The sequence below is a fragment of the Megalops cyprinoides genome, chromosome 3 (genome assembly GCF_013368585.1).
Source record: "Megalops cyprinoides isolate fMegCyp1 chromosome 3, fMegCyp1.pri, whole genome shotgun sequence".
In the NCBI taxonomy this organism is placed as follows: Eukaryota; Metazoa; Chordata; class Actinopteri; order Elopiformes; family Megalopidae; genus Megalops; species Megalops cyprinoides.
The window spans coordinates 20107850-20121983 of record NC_050585.1 but is presented as its reverse complement, the minus strand read 5'-3'; the positions used below and the strand labels follow the sequence as shown (position 1 = coordinate 20121983).

Below are 14134 nucleotides of genomic sequence, written 5' to 3'. Positions count from 1 at the left end.
CTGTAACTGTGTGTTTTTACCTGCCTGTGCAGTGGGCCGGTGCCTCGCATTCAACCCATCTGCATCTCCTCTTGCCTCTGAACTGGCACTGTCTGAACCACACCCCTTTATAGTGTTAAATCAAAATGTAACCATTTTTTAATTTAGTTGGGCTTGTCAAGCGGTTTGCTTTTAAATACCATAACAGCATTATAGTGATTGTTGCACGTAGTATACTTAGTGGGTGTGTGTTTGTGTTTGTGTGTGTGTGCGTGAGCGTGTGTGTGTATAACTGTGATTTCCCTGCAGACATTGTGAACACTGTGAGACCGGATGAGAAGGCCATAATGACATATGTGTCCAGTTTCTACCATGCCTTCTCTGGAGCTCAGAAGGTACCCCCCACACCACGCTCCCCTCTCCAGCAAGGCCTCCTCTTCCAGCACTGGGACGGATGGTTCGCGGGTCTTTCCCTTGCTGGCTATCACCAACCTGAAGTGGTCCTCCTTCTTCTTTGATTGGCTGGTGGGCGGGGCCGGCAGCAGTCCGGGTGCCCCTCTCTCCCTGTGGGGTGTGGGGATCGCTTGGGTGAAGTGAGCTTTGCTTCAGTTCAGTCTCTCTTCCTTTTCTCCCTCTCTCCTCTCCTCCTCTCCTCTCGCTCGCTGTCTGCTGCAGACATCGTGGGCACGCTGCGCCCTGACGAAAAGGCCATCATGACCTACGTGTCCAGCTTCTATCACGCCTTCTCGGGCGCCCAGAAGGTGAGCCCTGACCTCTGACCTTTCGCCCTGTCACTTATGAGCACCACTGGGGAAGAGCAGGGGTGTTTCCATGCATCTGTCATAACAAGCAAAAGAGGCTGTTTGCCAAAAAGGGAGAAGTGCTGTCACAGCAAGGAGAGATGGCATGTCATTACTCTCATGGTCGTAATGGTGAAGTGCAGTTTCTCTGCTTGTTGCGGACGCACTAGTTAATCTGTGCTGCTTCTGCAGTGTGAAAGGGAGACACAACAGGGTCAAGACTGCAAACACCATCCATTTCTTTCACTCTTCAGTTTTTTACAGCAGAGACACTGTCTTCTCTTCGGTCATGTGATCAGTTGGTTTATTGTGGTGTAGAACGTTGGCATCGTTTGTTTGTTAATGCTCCGGGGTCTCTGTTCAGAACCACCCTGTGTTGAGAAGCACGCTATGAACGCCGTTGTGTTTCTGCACTGCCTGTTGCATGTCGGCTTTCAGCTCTTCTTGTGTCATAGTATAGTGAATAAGCCATGTGCATGCATGTAAGTGTGTGTATGTGCTCACTTGTGCATGCCTCTGTGTGTGTTTTTTAAATGTGTGTATGTAAAGTTCTTCAGTGCTCTCACTCTAAAACACTCCCCTTTCCATACTGTAGCCAGCCTGGTTTCCAGCGTCTACGTCGTGGATACTACTTCTCCATCCATCTCTCTCCACAGACCTCTCCTCTCCTCCTCATTACTGATGGCTTCCTGTCTGGATCTGCATATGCCCCTCCCCCTTCTTCTCTCTCTTCCTGTCTGAAAGGTATTCTCCCCCTCCCTCTCTGTGTGCTCTCTCTCCATCTCTCTCCCTGCTACTCTGTGTGTGTGCAGGTGTTTCCCTCCCTGATGCTGTTGCAGAGCTTGTGTACACTGATGACTCCATAAGTCTATCTGTCCTGCTTAGCTTTATTGCCACAGGTTGGGGTCAGTGACAGTGCTACGTACAGACACCTGTGCTTAAGAGGCCGCTGTTAGTTAAGCTCCAGGTTCAAAGACCAAGCTTTGCATAGCATTAATTCAGCTACCAGCTCTCTTTTTATGCTGAGGGAGGTGTGTGGTTGTATTTCCCACTGAATTAATGATATGGTAAATTCAGTCTCCCTTACATGAATTTTGGTATCAGAAGTTTGTCAGGTAATGCGCTGTCCTTTGATCTAGTGTTTTTGCCTTCTGTTATGAAAGGGTGAAGTTTGTTTTAGGTACAAGGAGCCAGCAGTGTCAGCCCTCAGGAACGCCAGAGGCTACATCTCATGTGGTGGATCTGTTCCTTTCACAGCTGCTGCCTGACAATCTGCCCAAAGATTATTTAGCTTCTTTTATTACTTTTATTTCGAGTGTAAAGGTTGCTGGATGTATAGCTAAAGCTTTTAAGTAGTCAAAGATCTGCCAACAAGGAGAATCACTATAAAGAGGATTGAAAGGGCTGGTACTAAAATAAAGGCTATATTAACCTGTAAACCTGTAATGCAGAGTTTGACTGACCCATAGAGAGCACCTCCAGATGCACAGGCAGTCGGAGTCGGTGAGACAGATGACCGCTATTCCCACTGTTCTGACACCTCTTGTCCGTGATAGGCTGAGACGGCAGCCAATCGCATCTGCAAGGTATTGGCGGTCAACCAGGAGAACGAGCAGCTGATGGAGGACTACGAGAAGCTGGCCAGCGATGTGAGCTTCCGCCTGTCTCTCTTTCCTGATGCCATCAACATTACCACAGACATAACCACTTAAATTCTAACTGTAACTGTGTATGTGCACAGTTTTTTGTAGTTTGTATTTTGGCACATTTTCATCTTGTTTTATTGTCACTTCTTGCCATAAAAACTTGGGTGGTGGTCACTGAAGCCATGTTTAATTGCGAGTTAAATTAATTTTACAACACATTATTGAAGACTTTACTGGTGCAGACCTACCTGTGTTCCTGTTACACTCCTGTCCAGTTAAGAAAAGACACAATAAAAGCAATGTTTGATTCTTGCACTGAGTAGGAGTAACCTCAAGTCAGCTTGAACACTGTAGTGAGTGTTTCCAACAATATTAAGTAGCGAAGAAGTGTTAAAAGCCGTATTCTAACTTCTAAAAGCCTGACTGTAAAGCCTCAGACTCTCAGTGCTGAAATCCCTCTAATTTCGATAACCCCCCCCTTCCAGCTCCTGGAGTGGATCCGCCGCACCATCCCCTGGCTGGAGAACCGCGCCCCGGAGAAGACCATGGCAGAGATGCAGCAGAAGCTGGAGGACTTCCGCGGTTACCGTCGCGTCCACAAGCCACCCAAAGTGCAGGAGAAGTGCCAGCTGGAGATCAACTTCAACACTCTGCAGACCAAGCTGAGGCTTAGCAACCGGCCCGCCTTCATGCCCTCCGAGGGCCGCATGGTGTCGGTGAGGACCCGCAATGTCACACGCTGAGTCACATGACCAGCGGGCACTCACAGTCTGCATGCTGCTGTCAGCCATGGCCATATGCTGATAATACACAAAGGACAGAGGAAACGCCAGGTTCACCAAAGGTGTCTGAAGAGCAGGGCAGAATCCGGAGAGCAAGCTCTGTATTATATTTTAATTAATGAAGTGTGGTGGTGGGCTGTGGTGCCTAATTAGGTTTCAGAGTGAAGATCACAGAGGAGAAATTGCTCACACTGTCCTATGGTTTTCCCTATGCTGTCCAGTTACACACAGTCCATGCCAATATCCACTTTTGTGTTGTGTTGTGTTTTGTGTTGTTGGTTATGGTTTCTGGTTACTTATTATGGTTGGTTTTCAGGACATCAACGGGGCGTGGCACAACCTGGAGGGGGCTGAGAAGGGCTATGAAGAGTGGCTCCTGAATGAGATCCGTCGCCTGGAGAGGCTGGATCACCTGGCCGAAAAGTTCCGCCAGAAAGCCGCCATCCATGAGGCCTGGGCTGATGGTAAGGGGGTGTGTGCCCACAGACAAGGGCGTTGTAATTGCCCCTTCAAGAAATAAAATAACCACAGACCATAAATCATAAGTCTTTAATTTCTCTTGGTATTACTTTCTTTGTATTTCCTCACATGGCAAGTAGGAACATACCTCTCCCTCTCACACACCTCTACCTTCTATTCTCTTCTGTACTCTACCCTGTCTGTCTCTGCTCCCTCTGTGACCTGCAGTTCCCTTGAACCCATTTCATTTTGACCACTCACTCTTCACCCTGTTTGTCCCTCCGTGGCTCCGGTAGGCAAGGAGGCCATGCTGACGCAGAAGGACTACGCGACGGCCTCCCTGTCGGAGGTGAAGGCCCTGCTGAAGAAGCACGAGGCCTTCGAGAGTGACCTGGCCGCCCACCAGGACCGCGTGGAGCAGATCGCCGCCATCGCCCAGGAGCTAAAGTGAGGGAGAGAGAAATGAAGAGAGGGGCGGCAAGGAAGGGGAGAGTGATGGGAAGGAGGAAGAGAGGGGAAGGAGGGTGTTAAGGATAGTTAGAAGGAAGGAGAGAGGGATGGGAAGAAAGGGTTGAGAAGGAAGCGGAGAGAAAAAGAAGGAGAGATGAGAAAAAGAGGATGATGAGGAGGGAGACAAAAAGAAGAGGAAAGGAGAATGAGAGAGGGATGGAAAGGATAGTGAGAGGAAGGGATAGATTTTTGAAAAGAACATGAGAGAGGGATGGCAAGAAGGGGGAATATGGAGAGAGCAATGGGGAAGGAAGGATAGAGAGATAATGGACAGATGAAAAGGCTGGTTTAGGGGAGAAGATGCTGGGAATCTTCTCAAGGGAGTTCAGTATTCAGAAGGTCAGAGGTCACTGTGATTATAATTATCCTATATGATTATAGAATTTTGACTGTGTATTAAGGGATTAGTTAGTTCCTGAATGATGTACCCTCTCCCTTTTCTAACCCCAGTGAGTTGGACTACTACGACTCCTCCAGTGTGAACGCTCGCTGTCAGCAGATCTGTGATCAGTGGGATGCCCTGGGCACCCTCACCCAGAGCCGCAGAGAGTCACTGGAGGTACTAGAGTCTTGCACACATGCACACCCACCAACCCGCTCACACACACACACACACACACACACACACACACACACACACACACACACACACACACACGCTAGAAACGCACAAGCACAGCATACTGAGATACATGGACATTCCAACTGTGCTGACACATCTACACAGGATTCATTCCTGTGTAAATGTTACACACTTCCACTGGTGAACTCAGATTCACCACTGTCCTGCTGCTCACCATTCACTGTTCCTCCTGCTTTCTCCACCTCTCTCCTCTTTTTCTCGATTCCTCAGAGGACAGAGAAGCAGCTGGAGTCCATCGATGAGCTGTACCTGGAGTACGCCAAGAGGGCGGCGCCCTTCAACAACTGGATGGAGGGGGCCATGGAGGACCTGCAGGACATGTTCATCGTGCACAATATTGAGGAGATCCAGGTGAGGGGGGTTGGGGGGGGTGTACAACATTTTGTACATTGTTTAAGGGGTGTAACAGTAACAGAGGGCACTCATCAGAGAAACTGAAGCCAAGTGTGGGTGTATCTTCAGCCCTTTACTGGCCCTTTCACAGACACATTCTAAACCTAGTCCTCTCTCCTTCACACCCCCCAGGGCCTGATCGCCGCCCACGAGCAGTTCAAAGCCACTCTCCCCGATGCCAACAAGGAGCGGGAATCCATCCAGGCCATCCAGCTGGAGGTGCAGAGGATCGCCCAGAACAACGGCATCAAACTGAGCGGCAGCAACCCCTACACCTCCATCACCCCCGAGAGCATCGACAGACAGTGGGACAAGGTGCGTGTGTGTGTGCGCGCGTGTGTGTGTGAGACAGAGCGTGTGAGAGTGCATGTCTGCATGTGTATGCAGCATACATTGCACTGTGTGTTGCAGCATTTAGAACAGTGTTTGTTGACTCTGGCGCCCTCTGCTGGTGTGTCCAGGTACAGAAGCTGGTGCCACAGCGTGACACGGCGCTACAGGAGGAGCTGGCACGGCAACAGTCCAACGACCATCTCCGCCGCCAGTTTGCCAACCAGGCCAACATCGTGGGGCCCTGGATACAGAACAAGATGGAGGTTAGGGAGTGTGACTTTCTGGCATTTCCTGTTAGTCATGCTTCATATTTTTGTATCCACAGTTAGACAAGTATTTCTCTCTCTGAGTACAAAAGGCTGATAAAAGTTAAGTGAATATGAAGGAGCAAATGATGCAATGGAGCGGTTTGTTGAGGAGTCTTAGTAAGGGCTGAATTAAAGCGTCCTGCGTACAGGAGATCGGCCGGATATCCATCGAGATGAACGGGACGCTGGAGGACCAGCTGACCAACCTGAGGCAGTACGAGCAGAACATCATTGAGTACAAGCCCAACATTGACCAGCTGGAGGGAGACCACCAGCTCATTCAGGAGGCCCTGATCTTTGACAACAAGTACACCACATACACTATGGAGGTACTGCCTCTCTCTCTCTCTCTCTCTCTCTCTCTCAGGAGGCGTTGGGATGCCCCTGGTTTGATCTGGTTTGGTCTGGTCTGCTCTGACCTGCCTGTCTCATGGAGAGGGCTACCTCTGTCCATATAAGTGGATGGTTGATGGTTGATGTTGGAAGTAACATTCTGTTCCCTCTCACTCATTCCATGGCTTTCATTTCTCTTCTTTTGCTCATTTATTTATTTTCAGGGTGTTAACTCTGTCCGCCTCTTCCTCCTTATTTCTCCCTCTCTATTTTTGAAGTGACAACTCTCTCTTCTCCTCCCTCTTTCTCTCTCATTTATTTGCAGGATGTTAATGCTTCCTCTTACTCTCTACCTTGCTCTCCCTTTCTTTTCTGTCTCTCTGGTTTATTTTCAGAGTGGTAACCCTCCATCTCTCTCTCTCTCTCTTCTCCAGCACCTCCGTGTGGGCTGGGAGCAGCTCCTCACCACCATCGCCCGCACCATCAACGAGATCGAGAACCAGATCCTGACCCGCGACGCCAAGGGCATCAGCCAGGAGCAGCTCCACGAGTACCGCGCCTCCTTCAACCACTTCGACAAGGTCAGGGGGAGGGGCATGGAGGTGACAGGGTCAAGACAAGGTCAGGGGGAGGGGCTTGGAAGCCACAAAGTCATGACCAGTCAGGGGGAGGGATACACAGGTGGAAGGGTCAAGACAAGAAGCATTGGTGTTGGGGGTAGGGGGTGTGGGGCCTAAGGAGGGAGTTTGGCTCCTTTAAGGGCTCAGTGAAGCACATGCATGCGTACACATGCACCTATGGAGGTGCACTGTCATTCCCATGTCCAGAGTGCAGACATTCACATCCTCACCCTACCATTGTCCTCATCCCACTGCTCCCCCTGAGAAAGTGAAGAAGAGAGAGGAACTGCGGCTGGTGCAATACTACCAGCAGACAGAAACACAAGAACTGACAGAGACATAACAGTATGAGCCAATCAGGAATCACGGTACCATCAGTGGCACCCAAGCATCAGTTTGTGTCATCACTGTTTCCCATCAGCCCCCTAGACAGTGCGTATCCTTGTGTTTGCCGTCCCCAGCTTGTCTTTCATCTCAATGTTTCTTCGTGTTGTCTGTCCTCAACCTCACCTCTGCGTTCTTTGGTCACGTTCATCTCATCGTCATCGTCATCACCATCATCGTCATCTTCACCTCTGTCATCACCATCATCACCTCCTGCACTGTGATTGGCTGGTGGCCTTCATGGCCTGTGCTGCGATTGGCCCGTTTGGACTTTAGGATCACAGCGGTGCCCTGATGGCAGAAGAGTTCAAGGCATGCCTGATCAGCCTGGGCTACGATGTGGAGAATGACAAGCAGGTACGGGCTCTGGAGAGGCTGAGCTGGAGGGGTGATACTGAGCTCTGCTTCGGGGGTGTCTGTGGAGTTTCCATTGCTATGGGGATGGGGGCGGGGTGTTCCCCTCTCCACTGCAGCTCCTCTATCTCGCGCCTGCTTGCTGAATGCTTAGCTTGTGTGCTTTACTCAGTTTTCTTGTTTTACTTGCTTCCCTTCCTTCCCTCCTCTGTTCACCCTACTCATGTTATCTTGCCCCCCTGGACACCTTTCTTGCCTTGCGTTTTTCTTGCCTTTGTTTCCTTTGTCATCTCTTTCCCTTTTTTGCCGCCACTGTCCCTTTCCCCTCTCCGCTTTACTCTTCCTCTCCATCCTCCCCCTCTGTCCTGCTTCTGTCCCACCTCTGTCCCTCCTCTGTCCCTCTGTCTACCTCTTGGGGTGCAGAAGCGTACGGGAGTGATGGACAGCGATGATTTCCGCGCTCTGCTCATTGCTACAGGAAACAGCCTGGTATGGCCATCTTTCTCTTTCTCTCTCTCTCCTCTCTCCCCTCCCCCCTCCCTCACTGGCCCAGGCCAGCCTCCTTTCCTAGGCCTGTCTTGATTCTCCTGCAAGTATCTGAAAGGACTGGACAGATGTTAGCAATATGATTATAGCACCATCCTGCTGTCTGATATACAAGGTGAAAGTTCTTCCATATTGTTTACACCTGTCCAGTCATTTCAGGTCTGTGAGGAGGCATCATGGAGTGCCAAGGGAAAGATGTTAGGGTGTGGTTTGGGATTGGGCCTCCCTCTCTCTCTCTCTCTTTCTTGCCTTCTGGCACCCCTGCTGGACCCCTGCAGCTCTGCATCCTGTGGTATCACATTACTGTGTTCTGCAAAATGTGCCTTTTATACACTCTTGTTGTGTTATACTGCTATTACTTAAATTTTTTTTTTCATCTGAGACGTTGTTAGCAGGACCCTTGTAAGTAATGAATAGAGCTTAACTGGAGTGTAGACACTTCCCTTTTCCATTGTTCTGTGGTCCTTTGCAGGCTATCATGCTCTCATAATTCATAATTTGTACCTAGCGAGCTGGTATAAGTCATACTAACATGTTTTTTTTTTGCATTATTTCACTTAAAAATGTATCTGGACCCTCTGTTCTCCTGGATTGGTTGAGCATCTCTGTCATTTTAGAAAGCGACATCTATTTTGCCATTACCTGTAGCAATAAATCTTTAAAAAAGGTTTGGCTAAAATTTTTAAAAATCTTTTTCCATATCTTTAAAGTTTCTTGCACTAACAGTTCTTGCACCACTTGCAAGAACTGTTAGTGCAAGTACTCCATCTCATTCTCCTTTATAGTGCTTTTATTTTGTGTGATTGTGACATTCAGAGCAGAGTTTCGAAAGTGCTGTGTGCAGGGGTGACCTCTTTGTGCGGGTTTCCAGGGCGAGGCGGAGTTTGCCCGCATCATGAGCATCGTTGACCCCAACAACAGCGGGGCGGTGACCTTTCAGGCCTTCATTGACTTCATGTCCCGGGAGACGACGGACACAGACACAGCAGACCAGGTCATCGCCTCCTTCAAGATCCTGGCAGGAGACAAGGTGAGGGGGGTGTGGTTCAGAAACCACTCTATGGCCTTACCTGGGAGTGGCCATTTCTTTTTTTGATGGACTGGTGTTTGGTCTGGTTTGTTTGGGAGGCAGTGTAGCCGAGTTGTAAGGAGCAGTGCTCATAACTGAAAGGGTTGCTGGTTCGGTTCCCTCCTGGGGCTACTGCTGTTATATCCTTGGACAAGGTACTTAACCCAGAATTTCCTGAGTAAATATCCGGCTGTATAAATGTGTATTGGGTAACATAAAAAAAAATTGGGTAACATAAAAAAATTGTAACCTGTGTAAGTGGCTCTAGATAAGAGTGTCTGCTAAATGGCAATAATGTAATGTAGTGATTACTCTCTCTCCTGGCAGAACTACATCATGGCGGAGGAGCTGCGGCGGGAGCTGCCCCCGGATCAGGCGGAGTACTGCATCGCCCGCATGGCGCCCTACACGGGCCCCGACGCCGTGCCCGGTGCCCTCGACTACATGTCCTTCTCCACTGCGCTGTATGGGGAGAGCGACCTCTAAGCATGGAGATGTGGGGAGAGAGAGAGTGAGAGGAGAGGGGGAAGAGAGAGAGGGTGAGGGGAGAGAGGAGGAGAGAGAGTGAGAGGAGAAAGAGAGGGAATAAGTGGAGAGTGAAGCAGAGAGACTGTGAGTTAGTGGGACAAGTGTGGGACATGGTGGCCAGACTCCAATTGCACAGAGTTGCGTACACCACTTCAGGGCTCACCTGCTGTGTGCAGAAGCAAGGGTGGTGTGTGTTTTTTTCTTTTGTTTGTGTGTTTCTGGGGGGGTTGGGGGGAGTGGGGACATGGGGGTATTTTAGGAAGGGGGGGCAGTTAAAACTCTGGCCTGAAATCCAGCCTTGATTGGTAGACAGGTGCAGTTCATGTGGAGGAGTCTAAAGCTTGTAGAAAGCCCACTGATTGGCTGCAGACTGCTCCATGGAGTGCACCCAGTCCTTACCCCCTGCTCTGGAAGGAGGGGGCGAGCTATTTCACTTCCAGTACTACATTTCTGTTTTCTGTTGTTATTTTTATTTTATTTTAGCAGTAGGGGGGTTTGGGGAGGGGGGATAGGGGTTATAGAAAGGGTATGGATTTATTTGCAGTGTTAAGCACACAGAGAGAGGGAGGGAGGGCAGAATGGAAGGAGATGGTTGGAGAGAGAGTAAACGTATCCTGTGCTGCTGGGTGACAGGAGCTACTATATCAAGGCTCCCTTTTCTTTCTGTCTCCCACAGATAGTTAGCAGTGTCAGTGCATATTTTTGCCTGGATTGTTTATAGCACTTCAATAGGGCAATGGTAAAGAAAATCAGTATTTCACATCTCAAAGGCCCCAAAACAACCAGTAGGATTGTAGATTGAAGGTTTGAACTGGGCCTTAATTTGGGAGTATGAAGTCCCAACATCGTATAAAGTAACTGAATGTTGTTGAAACATGAGGGAGTAAGTGTACCTTGAAGGGGTTGAGACTGTCTCTCTCTCTCTCTTTCTCTTTCTCTCTCTCTCTCTCTCTCTGACTCTCTCTTTAATTCCTCTCTCCACTTCCTCCTCCGTCTCTCTGTGATGTAAGGGACCCTCTGCTAGCTGCAAAAAGGGGAACGGCTTCTTATGAAACATTCCATTACGTTTAAATAAAATAAGGACATTACTGTTATCGATCTATGCAATCAGTTTTCAGTTTGTAATCTGTATACATATACAAATATATATATATAAATATATATATACTCTATATCATTGAATTCAGAAAGACCCATGGGGATTTCTGCATCTTCACACATAGAGGTGAACAGATGAAAGCATATGGAATACATATTTCTACAGCGTTTTGTAAATGGGGAGGGAGGGCAAGGATTTGGATGAGGGGAAATTTGAAAAGGAGGAGACTAAAATGAAATGACTTGGACCAAAAGCTTTTTCTTTTTCTCAAGAAAAGGTCACAGAGTATTTAACCTTGAATTGTGATCTTCACAAAGTCTAAAGTAGCTTTTTTTGCATATTTGAGGTCCTGAAGGGGAGTAGAAAAAAGTTGCTTAAGGTTTGCTTTTTTTCAGACTTTGATGTGAGTAGTCATTAAATCTGTGGCAGAAATTCATTAATGAGGAGATGTGACAATATCAGTTGATACAGGCGAATGAAATGTAGTTGGTAAATGACCAAAACATCTTTAAAATGTCACAGAAAACATTTTGGATAACCCCTAAGTTTTATACAATTTACTGGAATATTTTGCAGGGCAAACACATGAAATCCATTGAAATATATGAAAAACCTATCTACCTATCCACCTGGAAGAAACTGACTGTAATGATGTGCAGGTTTAAGAAAAGGTGAAATGGCATTCACACATCATTCGTCAACATTCATGCATTTATGAATTTGATATGGACCTGCATACGTTGGCATTGAGTATTTCTTTATTGTGGTGGTGTGGTTTGGGAACAGCTGAAAAGTATACTCTGTCACACTTTCTATCAAGTGTTATACAAAATGACAGAATAACACTTATGTAATACCTTCATAGCACACTCATACTACATGACCATTCATAAGTATGCCAGCTGACATAAGCTGTCATAAAGTGTGCAGTGTCACCCTGTGTATCACGAGTGACATCACCACAGCATTCCAAATTAGAACACAATTGTAAATTTGTTTGTGCTTGGTCCCCATCCATATCATATTTTATAACAGTCTGCATTGGTTGGTGTAAGTGTTTATGAGTGTTCATGTAGTGCTTATGAAGGCGTTATGGAGTTCCTGTGTGGTTCCCCTCATTCAAAGTGTCACCATTTATTCTGAACCCTGGAAAGAAAAATGCATCATATTTTTGTTTGTTTTATTTGAGAAGTTGCAACGATATTGGAAGATGTATTCTGAAGGTAATGTGGTGACATTGATCTTTACCTGGTTTTGGGATAGGTGACCATGCTTGAGGGCATTTCTGAAAACAGGAGGCTGAACAAGACAAATTCAAACATATTTCAACAGCACAGATTTGCTTCTCTTGTAAATTTAAGTCTCATACACAATGTACGATGTATAAGCAAGAACCTCAGATACAATTAGTTGATTTTAATCCATTTTCAAGTGCACTGCTGATCTCTTTTAGCTAGCACCAGCAATTAATGGGTTAATGTCAAACCTTTACAGTTGTAGTGGAAGCTGCAAAACTGCCTTTTTTATTGAAATTCATGTGTACACATAAAATGACCTTATAAAATATTACTGCTTTGTCATGTCTCTTTCCTTCGTGTCAATATGCTGTCATGGTGTCCTCTTAATGGGACTTAGTGTTGTGCTCCTTGGGCTCTTCCTTGTATATCGAGACTCGGGTTATTAATGCAGGGGGTGTCGGTGTAATGGTGTAATGTGAATTTCCCCGGGCGAAAATAGAGGCCTGAATGCGGACAGACTTGGAGAAATAGTTGATGGTTGTGTCACTGCGCTGAAAATAACATTTGGATACATGATGAATATCTGTAAAGGAAAATTGCACTCTACGATATCGCCAACATTTTTTGGAACAGTGTTAATCATGACGCAGTTACCTGCTAAAAGCTTGGGCACAAAACCATTTGAATTTGTCATATTCAGCTTTTCAAGTGAATTTCGGCGTACACGTCAATATGGCTAGTCACAGAGTCCTCCCACGAGATCTATGCAAACAGTGGCAATAAAACAGGAATCGTCCAAATTTTGAATTGAACGCACCCTGATTTTGGAAACTGATGTGCTTACCGAGGTATCCTCATGTCCTGTATAGCATACCACTTACTAGACCACTGCGAAAGTAATTCTAAGTATTTTTTAAACTGCATTGAGTTGTTTCTCCCTTTCACTGAGATATCCTCATTTGTACTTTTATTAGTACGGGCCCAAGTATGACCACTGTTTATAGTTGCGTCTTCTTAAATTGTCCCTCAGTCAAAATAACTAAGGCGTCAATGAATATGGCGAATAGTTTACTCGGTTATTGAAGTGGGGTGCAGTGCCCACTGTTCACCAGCAGAGGGCAATGCTGTAACTCCGGTCACCATCAATAAAGTATAGTGGGCCCTATATTCATATCATATAACAGAATTCAGTGTAACGTATTTGCATAAATTAAAACAATCCCAACCACACACGATTAAAACACCCTTTCATACATCCAATAGTGTGTTTTAAATTCAACAACATTAGGAGTATATACGATATGCTTTAATGTGCAGAGAAGGGTAAAGAGGTTCAAAGTTGTCAGTGTAGTTTATTTTTGAAAGATTGTGCAGATTTATGATTTCGCTAATTATAATTTTGCTGTATATTGCCTACATCTGTCAATGGTTTTAAAACTGAAATGTAACAATGTTTACATGTTTAAATGTAACCTTTTGTTATGTGTGGCAGCTAAAGCATGTGGATGATGGGCAGCTTGAAGAACCTTTGGGAAATGGCGGTTTAGCTGTCGTTCACAAAAAGCAATTGAGAGCATTATCTACTGTGGTGGAAACGGACAAAAAGAATAGTAGCGCGCCTCGAGGTCTTCCCTGGGTCCCGACGGTATAAAAATGTTCATATTTTATTGAGTTGCTCCGCGCACCAGATGTCAGTAGGTGAGGCAGCCAATGAAAACATAGGTGGATGATACTTGGCAGAGGGAAAGCTCAAAGGCAAAAACAACAGCAAACGAGAAGCTATTGTTTCCTATTTAGGAGCATTCAGAGGAATACAATAATACACAAATGCAATACCTGTTACTACTCATGTTGAGCTCACCTTTTCCCTCCGCAGACACATCCTATGTTTGTTTACCTGCAAATTATAGGACAGTGAAAACATTGGTTTGCAGACCAGTGACATATATTAACTGATGAGTTAATCATCTTGACAGACTTAATCCACACAGTCGTACCTCGGCACAGTCAAGCACGTTGCGCGTCGTCGGGGCTGCTTCGAGCGCGCTTTGAGCCACCCCTCCCCTCACTCGGTAGCGCGCCTCAGTGCGTGTAATGCGAGCGGGACTGA

At 46.8% G+C, this 14134-nt stretch overlaps 1 protein-coding gene across 2 annotated transcripts in view; it reads left to right on the top strand.

The window, feature by feature from the left end:
* LOC118774113 (alpha-actinin-4-like) overlaps window positions 1–9712 on the top strand; it is a 32660-nt gene extending 22948 nt beyond the window's left edge. The window contains exons 8-21 of one of the 2 annotated variants that reach the window (XM_036523269.1): window positions 655–740; window positions 2336–2428; window positions 2911–3141; window positions 3524–3671; window positions 3963–4113; window positions 4627–4735; window positions 5030–5170; window positions 5345–5527; window positions 5674–5808; window positions 6003–6182; window positions 6621–6767; window positions 7467–7547; window positions 8962–9120; window positions 9487–9712. In XM_036523269.1, coding sequence (XP_036379162.1) covers window positions 655–740; window positions 2336–2428; window positions 2911–3141; window positions 3524–3671; window positions 3963–4113; window positions 4627–4735; window positions 5030–5170; window positions 5345–5527; window positions 5674–5808; window positions 6003–6182; window positions 6621–6767; window positions 7467–7547; window positions 8962–9120; window positions 9487–9645 — 2003 coding nt within the window. In that variant the 3' untranslated portion in view covers window positions 9646–9712. Of the gene's footprint in view, window positions 1–288; window positions 375–654; window positions 741–2335; window positions 2429–2910; window positions 3142–3523; window positions 3672–3962; window positions 4114–4626; window positions 4736–5029; window positions 5171–5344; window positions 5528–5673; window positions 5809–6002; window positions 6183–6620; window positions 6768–7466; window positions 7548–8961; window positions 9121–9486 lie in introns of both variants that reach the window. The other variant, XM_036523268.1, reaches the window with a different exon arrangement.
* Window positions 9713–14134: the final 4422 nt, after the last annotated feature.